Genomic DNA, 10668 nt, shown 5'->3' with positions numbered 1-10668 from the left:
TAATCCAAACAATATACTTTACATTTTTAAGCTTCACATAATTAGATTCTACTCAATCTTGTTAATATTTATATGCATAAAAAATAACATATTTAAGAACACTAGCACTTTTCTCTACAAACAAATTCGCTTAACTCCTATGTCTCATTTTCAATATAATCATTTTTAAACACTTTCTTAAATTAAACTTAACTGGTTCAATTTCAAAAACTTTAATACATTTTTATTTTATATTTTCACTTTAATTAGAGCTTTAATTCAAACTTTAATAGCAACTACTTTCTTTACGAGTTAGTTTTTTAAAATAAATAAATCATACATATGAATAAGGAAATAAGACTAATCTGTATCAATATCAATAAGAAAAACAAACATTATTTACATATTCCTCCCCATCAATTAACTTTTGTCTAATTCAATTCAAGAACTTAAAGATACTCTACTGAGACAATCTGCATTCTTGTTCTTAGTACCAGCTCTATGCACAATTTTAAAATTAAACGGTTGTAATGCTAAAGCCCAACGCATAAGTCTGGCATTTGAACTAGCATTTGTTTTAAGCCAGGTTAGCGGGTGATGATCAGTCTGAATAGTAAACTTTTGCCCATCTAAATAGTGTCGTAATTTTTTGGTGGCAAAAATTATACTGGCGCATTCTTTCTCCGTAGTACAATATTTTTTTTCGGACTCATTAAACTTTTTACTCAGATATATTATGGGGTGTTCATGACCTTCATTATCTAGTTGTGTTAATACCACACCCATACCAATTTCCGAAGCATCTGTTTGCAAGATAAATTCCTTTTCATAGTTGGGAGAGAAGAGTATAGGTTGGCTCGTTAATTTTTCTTTTAGTTTCTCAAAGGCTTCTTCGCATTCAATCGTCCAGGTAATTTCTCCCTTTTTTGTTTTGCCTTTTAAAGTGTCTGTTAATGGTGCAACCAGAACAGAGAACATTGGTATATATCGACTGTAATAGCCCGCTAGTCCCAAAAATGCTATGATCTCAGTTTTGGTCTTAGGTACAGGAAATTCGGCAACTGCTCGTGTTTTTATATCAGAGGGTTTTCTATAGCCTTGACCTACAATATGTCCTAGATAAAGAACATGATCTTGCGCAAAACAGCATTTTGAAGGTTTCATTGTAAGTTCTGCTTCTTTGATACGCTGCAATACACAATTAAGATGTTCTAAATGAAGATCCCAGGTATCTGAGAAAATTGTTATATCATCAAGGTATGGCACTGCAAATTCTTCTAAACCCTTTAGTAGTCGTGCCATTAATTTGCTAAAAAAATAAGGGGCATTCTTCAACCCAAATGGAAGTCGTAACGGCCTATAAGTTCCGAAACTGGTAACAAAAGTAGCTAATCTTTGAGCGTTTGGACTAAGCTTAATTTGCCAATATCCCTTGGCGAAATCTAAAAGACTGATAAATTTTGCCTTGGCTACCTCTTCAACTCGGTCTTCTATGTTCGGAAGTGGGAAATATTGTGTTACCGTTATTTCGTTGAGACGACGGTAATCAATGCAGGGCCTTGGATCCTTATTTGGTGCTTCTACTAGGATCATAGGAGAAATATAATCACTCTCACCTAAATCAATAATTTTTAAGTCCAACATTTTCTGTACTTCAGTTTTTAAAATTTCGGTTTGTCTGGGTGAAGTTCGGTAAGGCTTGGAAATAATTGGCTTATTTGTACTAAGTTGAATGTCATGCTCAATTAAGTTAGTTTTTCCTGGGTTATTTGAAAAACTTTTCGAATATCTTCTTAAAATATTCCTCAATTGGTTGATTTCATGTCCGTTAAGGCGATTATCTAGGTGACTGTCTTTAATCATTTCAGATACATCAAATTCATCTGGTGAAATATACACTTGTGGAAAGTCAATATCTTGTTCTAAAGATGAAGAATCGTTTTCTAAACAGGATAGAAAATTAATTATTGCAGGCCGTTTATAATATGGTTTAAGCATATTTACGTGATAAATCTGTGAACTCTCTCTTTTTCCTGGAATATTCACTAAATAATTAGTTTCAGACATTTTGCTTTCTATCTTCCCCGGCCCAATCCATTGAGCAGACAATTTATTAGCTCTAGATGTAGCCAAAACAAGAACCAAATCTCCGGCACTAAACTCTCTCCTAATACTATTTTTATCGTAATACGATTTCCTTTTTAACGCTGCATCTTCCATCTTGTTAACTGTAATTTCTTGGCATCGTTTTAAACGGTTTATTAGGTGAAAAACGTATTCCGTCGCAGGAGATTCGTCTATTTCTCTTTTGGTCCACTGTTCATACAACAAAGTTTCAGGAGTACGCAAATTTTTTCCGTGTACTAACTCTGCTGGCGAAAATCCTGTACTTTCATGTGTTATAGTTCTCAAAGCCAAAAGGGCAAATGGTAAAAACTTCTCCCAGTCAGAACTAGACTCCAAACAAAGTACCCGCAAGATCCGCTTGATAGTTCTATGAAATCTTTCTACGGGATTCGACTGTGGGTGATGAACGGAACTATGCCGAACCTTTATGCCAAATCGATCAAAAAACTCAGTTGTTAGCAGGCTCATAAAAGAAGTTCCTTGATCGCATTGGACTTCTCGTGGGAAACCAGTTCTACAAAAAATATTAAGTAGGGCATCAGTCACCGACACAGATCCTATATCATTCACTGGGATTGCTTCTGGATATTTTGACGACATACAAATGGCTGTAATCAAGTATCTTTTTCCACTTGGAGTGGTGGGAAGAGGACCAACTGCATCAACGTTTAGTTTTGAGAATATTTCCTGTATGACCGGTACAATTTTCAAAGGAGCCTTTTTTTATCATTTGGTATCCCCGCTTTTTGACAACTATCGCAGGTTCGTACGAATTCTTCCATCTCTTTATAGCATTTTGGCCAAAAATAATATCGCGCCAATCTATCTTTGGATTTGGTTACGCCAAGGTGTCCGGAAGTACTTTCATGACATAACTTTAAAATTCGGCTTCTAAATTTCTCAGGTATAACTAAAAGTTTTTTTTCTTCTCCTAATCGTCCTTCTTGGCATTTAAAAAGAAGTTTTCTTTCAACCAGATAGCGATGTTTACTGTTTTGATTCTGAATAACTTCTTCCACAGTTTTAAAAACTGATTTTAACTCGGCACTTTCCTGTTGAGCTTTAACGAATTCATCGTGATCTACCTGTATTAAAGAAAGTTCATCAGAGTTGGCATTTAGAGTTGGTAATATCTCTTCCATTTCAGAACTGACGGCATCCGTTTCTAAAACTGGCTCGTCATCTTTTTCATCTAAAATAATTTCTTGATTTTTATTATCTTGTTCGGAAGAGTTTTCGGTATCGTTCGAATTTTGTTGCTCATATTCTTCATTTTCTGCTTTTAAACGAGCTTGAGATCTGGTACTAACTGCGTTTATCTCTGAAATTTGCATTGGCGTTATTTGCAGATTTGGCAATCTAGCAGCTTTTCTATTCCCAAGGAGATATCGACCTTTAACCAACACACTTCTAACCACAGCCGCTTTGGTTACAATGTTGCCAAACTGACCAGATAACGAAACTTTTGCTAATGGTAAACAAGTTGGGCCTTCATCTAATGGTTGTTGTACCCACACAGTTTCGCCAGTAAACATATCTGGAGTCACATATTTTCTGCATATGATATCAATAGTTGCACCTGAATCTCGAAGAACTGGCATCCTAACTCCATTTACTTTCGCCATAAGAGTGTACGGAGTTAGTAATTTGTCTTCTTCGTGTCCTACTCCGATTCGATTAACTTGAGCGGGTGGCTTTTGGCACTTAAGCTTCGGGCACTGAGGTCGTAAGTGATTAGTAGATCCACATTCGTAACATTTTAAAGGCGTACGTCTATCAAATTGATCATAATTTGCTTGCTTGTACTCATATTTTCTTTTATTTTCTTCATTTCGGCTATTCTTTGAAGTAGCTCCCTGTGAATTTTTCCGTGTGGCATTTTCTTCTCGCCAATTGAATCTCCGATTTTCAGAATTTACCTGCAAGTCAATTCGTTTGCGACTTCCACGTACATTCTCGTACTCGTCAAGTATTTCTGCCAGCTTTGTAGATGAAGTTATTTTTGACCAAGTGTCTATAAAATGATCACGCACTTCATTGGGAACTCTTCGTTTAGTTTGATCAGTAACCATTAGATCCAGCAAGGTTTCAAAATCTTTTACTTCCAATCCTTGAACCCATTCGTTTAAATAGTTCCTTAATTCAAAAACGAAATCTTTCCAACTATTATCGAACTTCTTTTGGTGCTGAATAAATTTCATCCTAAATTTTTCTGGACTTAGCTTAAACCTCTTCATTAAAATTTCCTTAACGTGATCATAGTTGTACGTTTGTTCTTCAGATTCTCTTGCTATTAATTTTGCTATGTCCGGTGAAAGAAAAGATAATAAATGAGTAACCCACTCTTCTTTTGGTATTTCTGCTCGTTTTGCTTGACGCTCAAAAATTACCAAATAAAGACTGATTTCATCTTCCTTAGGATCAAAATTCTGCATTAACTTATGAATATCCAACTTATTCCGCAGAGTAGTACCAATATTTTGACTTGAAGGGCCTCTTAATTGGGCACTAAGCCTTAATTTCTCGTGTTCAAATTGGCGTTCTTCTTGTTTTTGCCGTTCTTGGCGTAGTTTTTCTTCCTCTTCTTCTTGGCGTTTTCTTTCTTCTTTTTCTTCTTTTTCGATACGATTTTCTTTAATTGCTTCTAATATTTCTTTAACTAGATTCACTTCGTAATTTTCAGATTTTTTTATTAGATTTATCAACTCACATACTGTAACATTTTCAATAATAGTTTCACCCAATTCCTTACATAATTCTACCAAATCACACTTCTTTGCTCGTCCCAAGAAAGCCATAAGGAATAATATTTGAAGCACAATTCCTTTAAATCAAATAGTAAGTAAATCCCGACGCTGCCACCAATTAAATATAGCTGTAACGTATCATAAGCTATATCAAGAACTGTTCAGTTTTTTTATTATAAAAAACTTTTATTAACAAACAACACAAACAGTAACAAATATACAGTACCCGTAACGGGATAGTGACAAGATCATAAACAACTAGAAAACCCCGTAACGGGATATACGGAAACTCAAATTCCACAATAAAACTAATCTTAAAAATAATCAACAACTTTCTTTTTGTGTTCTAATTTTATCGTCTGTTTTTTATTTTTTTAAAATTTATCTCTTTATGTGTTTAGTTATTTAATTTATGCTTTTGTCAACCAACTATCTTTTTAATATTTTTAGACTTTACAATGCTTTCATTTTTCTTAATAATTAAAGTTAAAACTGAACTTTTTAAAATAAAGTATTTATTGTGTCATTTTCGCCAACTAGTAAAACATTTTTATTAGTTTAAAATGGTATTTTTTTAATATAATAACCAAGAAAGTTTCTTTAAACTATGTTTATGAACGGAAATAATGTGTTAATTACGTAAAGTTAGAAAGTTAATAACCAGAAAAAGGCTAACTTATTTTTCAAAGAGAAAGATGCAAAGTTATCATATCTCTGCTTGGGATATCCGCGATCTGTGGACACAGTGACATCATGAGGAGGGAAATCATAGCTTCAGCTCTAAGAGCGGAGTGAACTAGCCCTTTTATTCTCTTTAGCCCTGGATTGGAAGCGCACAGCAAACGTTTTTTTTTTTACACAAACTTGAAAGAAAAATATACAAAAATAAAAATATAGCTGGCAATCGTTTTTCATAAAACGCATTGCGGTAATTTATAAAATGTCATTAAAACTAGAATAACTAGAATATAGCTCTAACTTTTTTAAACATTGCATAGATTAAAAAATATTATTAAGGCAAACAAATGAAACAGCCTGTTAGTTGGTGTGCATTGTTAGCCTTTTCTTCTCATTTCTTCTCAACTTGTAGATAGCTCTGTTTGTTTCGGATTTTCGTTATCCTCGCTGTAAAAAAAATTCTATTTAGAAATTTGTAATCATGTACGTTTGAGCGCTTACGTTTATGACTGCTATCTCGCTTGATATTCCAGTTTTGTTTCAAATTTGTTCAGATTTTCGAAAAATTGAGAATTTGTTTCAAGTATTTTCGGTATCCATGCGGAAAACTTGGAAACTTGTACGTTTAAGTGTTCAGATTTATAACTGTTAACTCTCGTGATATTTCAGTTCTGTGAGGCTGAAGCGTGAAAGAAATAAGAGTTATTTGTTCTTGCCATGTAAGAGATTTTAAAAACAATTAATTTTCCTTCACGAAAATTCAACGTACTAATTTGTCAGGAAATGAAGCGAATCAGACGATTCAATTATATTCCGGTTTGTTATCATTTGTTTTTTAACTAATTAAACTTCTCAAAAATGTAATCAATAAATATAAAAATGTATACATTTTTCTATCCAATTTTCTCTCTGATATACATTTTACTTCATTATACATTTACGAACTGTAAATATTTCACTCAACACAGAAAAAAATTTATCTAAAGAAGTTGCTTGTATATATTTTATCCCATTATCTAAATTCAGGTGTATTATTTTGAAAAAATAACAATTTCAATATTTTCTCAACATTGTTGACAAATTTACTTTGGAATTCGTGTTCAAGTTTCTTTCCTAAAGAAAGGAATGTTGATTTTTTATAAAAGAAAATGCGTGTATTCATAATAAAAGCCAAAATACATTTTCTAAGAATGAATAACAAAAAATTTGAGAAAGACGTATCGAACCCCACAAAAATACACGAAAAACTTTTTAAGTAACGTTTTTTTCCCTTTCAGCCAAAATCCATAAAGCTCGCTACACTTTTGTGTAGGCATATTTTATTGCTTACCATACCCATGCTTAAGAAGTCTATAGTAGTAGTCAATGCTTTTCACTTAGATATGCTATGTAAAAATCTTCTCTATCCCAGAAGGATTTATTCTTTAGCTTCCATCCATGTTGCATGCAAATTCAACCTTCTGTTCGAAAAGTGCTTTCTTTCACACAAGGGACTGTTTCCAAATTTAGCTTTTGTTATTTCATCATTTGTAAATCCTTACGGCAGTTTACATGAGAATTTTCTAATTTACTTTTCAATCTCAGCTTTAAATAAGGGAAGCTTTAGAATTTTATATAAAATGCAATTTACGAGCAATATAAACACGATATTTAACTTTTTAATATTCATTTATCATTCACCGCATAAGATACTTGGCGTTCTCTAAAATGTGTGTCCATTGCGTTGTGATATCTATATATATATTACTCACACGGCGATAAAAAAAAAAGCCTCATTACAACTCTCCGAATGGCAACACTAGAAAATCAACCAATAATAGCCGCTAAAAATGTCACATGCCAAATCTAGGTTGGGTGGCTCAACATATAGCGCTTCTGAAAACGGAAACTGAAATAACCAGAGTGTAAAATATTATGTGCTTATGCGCATCGTATTTTTTGTTAAATAATTTATTTATTATATATCAGTTTATAGATGGTAACGAGAAGAGTTTTGTGGTTGCTATGGTGACTAATTAGAAGGTAAATTGTTTTTTTGAGTGAGTGTGAGATTTATTTTTTGGAACTGCAATGCTGTAATTTTATTGTTATTATATTAAACGTGATAGTAGTTTCGGGTAGACTATACTTTAGGGTGCCCCCGCCAAGTTGTGATCGAGAATGATCGCCAAGCTGGGCGATTTTGAAAACCTATCGTGATTCTGATTGGTTTAGATTTTAATCGTGATTCTGATTGGTTTAGATTTTAATCGTGATTCTGATTAGTTTAGAATTTAGCGTTGTTTTTAAATGAATTTTTAAATGTAATTTCAGAGATCAATTAGTTCAACTTTGGATACCGGCTGGTAAGGTTATTTTTGCCTCTGGTACTAAAAATGAATACTATCAATAAGATAAATCTTAAGTTTCTGTACGATTTTAATAACAATGACAAAAAAACAGTGATTGACAGGTGTATGAATGAAGGTTTAATTAGTAATAGATATAAATGTCCTGTTTGTGGGTTACCACGGCGTTCCGGGCAAACAAGTATGGCGCTAAACATAAGTCACCAATTTCGCCAAGGGGCACCCTCAAGTATATTTTTCCCGTAGTTTCCTTAATTATTTGATTCGAAGTCCTTGGAGTTTTATTTGAGGTCAGTTTATTTTGTATTTTTTGACATTCTCACCAAACGAGATTTCTTCCGAAATTCAATGTTTTGTTTATGCAGGGTTTTTCCATTGCAATTTCTCTTATTTAAATTTTTAATGGACTTAATTATAGCCAAAATTTTAACCTTTTTAAAGAGATATCAGTTTTAGAAATTTACATCTTAAGATTTTATACTATAACACATTTCTAATAGGTTTAATGAATTACATGTCATTTATTTGAATTCAAATTTATTTTAATGACTTAGTATTTACTAAAAAGATGTAAAATTTTTTTTAAAAAAAAGTTGTTATATGGATTTGAATGATTGTTTTGAATTCTTAAAATTTTGTGCATTTGCAATGTACCTAAGTTAGTAGCAAGCGAAGCGAGCATGGTTTGCGAAGCAAACCATATAAGATTGCGTAGCAATTTTCGGGGGTTGGCGAGCGTTAGCGAGCAGGGGGCACAGCCCACTAGTTATAGGTAAATCACAAGATGAAAATTATTGCCAACGAAACCGGCAAATCAATCGTAAGCGCAATCGTATCCACAACTTCCATTAAAAAATGCTCGTGTGATATAATAATGGCATTTGTACGAAATATCAGAAACTGTTTCTCACAGCTGAGAAAAAATTACCTATAATTATGAGAAACTCACGCTTGAACTAATCAAATCGTTTACATTTTATGACGTTTCAACTCTGTGTGATGACGTTTACAAATTTAAATAATACAAAGGAGATGATAGGATGATCGGACGAAACTTTTCATTGGTGAAACAAAACAATTTTCGAGTGTAAAAATGACATTTATTTTTAAATTCGAACATTAAAAATACCTTCGTATGATGAGATGTTAAACTCAATGCAGTTAATGTTCCATAACAGCAACCTGCACATCATTTTAGTGACTGTAAATGCAGTAAACTATTTTCTAATATTTCAAATATATAATTTTACAATATTGTGAATTATATATATATAGTTTTTTTAAGGATATTTATTCGCTCTAAACTAATGAAATTAAAACTTATTATAATTTGTTCCAATCAAAACTTTGAAGAATTTTGATCGAAATAATTTCTATTTTTATATAGGTGATGGATTTTTCTAGCGAGAAGCTTCATATTAAAATATTTGACAAGCAGCTCGTGACACTTCGTTGCATTATTCTATCGTCTAAAATTTAAAATAGAGATTTTATATCTTTACTTCTAAATCTTAATCTTCCTTTTAAAACTTTATTTCTGTTGATTATTAAAGCATGTGTCTGGTTATTTGAAAAAATTCTTTTAAGTTTTCTTAAATTGTGAAATGATTACTTTATTTTTCCCTAAGAATACTTTTAATTTTTGAAAAACTTATCTTGAAACAGTAGCAAGTTAGGAAACTCTGAAAATATGTGAGGCAAATATTTACCTTATCTTTCACACAACTACCTCATTTTACGGTAATTATTTAAAAGTTCTGAGAGAAAGTAGTTGTTTAATGTATAAGGAGTAATTTTTTAAAATACGAATTCCACAATTCAAACTGTTCTATATTCCACAATCCCTTCCCATTTTTTCAACTGTTTTTGCATTCACCCTCTCTTTGTTTTGTTGTAATATGATTTGCACTATTTTGTATATTTATTATTCAAAGTTAACTTACATTTAACTATTGATACCTTACTTTTCCACAATGAGAGTAGTTATGTTAGTTTACCTTACTATCTTTTATTCCCTAACAAATTACCTTACTAATTTTTATTTTCATAAATAGAATTTATATTTTCTAAAACAAATAAATTTCAATCCATTCATAAAAGCCACAAAACCAATTATGCATCCCATCTTTCATAAATTTATAGAATAATCCTAGAACTATAATCAAAATATCTATCCGACTTAAAATAAGTTTCTGAGGGATAATTGAAAGCTTAACTGCTTTCAATGTAATGATATTTAATCTCCCTTATTCTAATATTAATGTGGTGATAATATTTTATTATGGAGTGATTATTTTCTTTTTGTTTCAGATATTTTGGAGAAACTTTTAAGGTTTGTCTGATGTAGAAGGAAAGAGATGTAATAATTTTTTTACAATTGGAATGGAAAAAAATTGGAATTCTAAGTGAATCATGTACTAAATGTTACACTTGATATTAAATGTTTTGCTTTTTAGATTGATTTTCGTGTTATTTAAAATGCAAACATATATAAAGCTTATAACAAAAATTATAGGGTTCATAAAATGAGTGTTTTTAATTAAATAGCTGTTTTTTTCAGTTATTATTTAATTTGGATTTATATAGAGTATGCCGCAATACATATGTCTTAAAATAAGTCCTTTAATTTTTTATTAAATAATATTATGCAAATAATAAATATTTTTAATTTTACAACAATAAATCGTAAGTCTGTCATTTAATTCATGAAAGCTAATCCTCTTGCATTTAAAAAGCATTTTTTCGAAACAAAAGTTTGATGTACCGTAAAAGTGATATTCCTGTTTTAT

General features: G+C 31.6%; 1 protein-coding gene across 1 annotated transcript; it reads right to left on the bottom strand.

Annotated features, from left to right (window-relative positions):
* Positions 1-2813: 2813 nt before the first annotated feature.
* LOC147815773 (uncharacterized) lies at positions 2814-4541 on the bottom strand. The gene has a single exon (XM_087156576.1). It carries the CDS (start codon positions 4539-4541, stop codon positions 2814-2816), a length of 1728 nt encoding a protein of 575 aa, XP_087012702.1.
* Between the last annotated feature and the right edge of the window lie 6127 nt (positions 4542-10668).

The sequence above is a fragment of the Parasteatoda tepidariorum genome, chromosome 2 (genome assembly GCF_982258835.1).
Source record: "Parasteatoda tepidariorum strain Cologne lab strain chromosome 2, Ptep-v5.0, whole genome shotgun sequence".
NCBI classification, from domain to species: Eukaryota; Metazoa; Arthropoda; class Arachnida; order Araneae; family Theridiidae; genus Parasteatoda; species Parasteatoda tepidariorum.
Note: the sequence above shows the minus strand (reverse complement) of the source record. Positions and strands in the feature narration are given on the sequence as shown.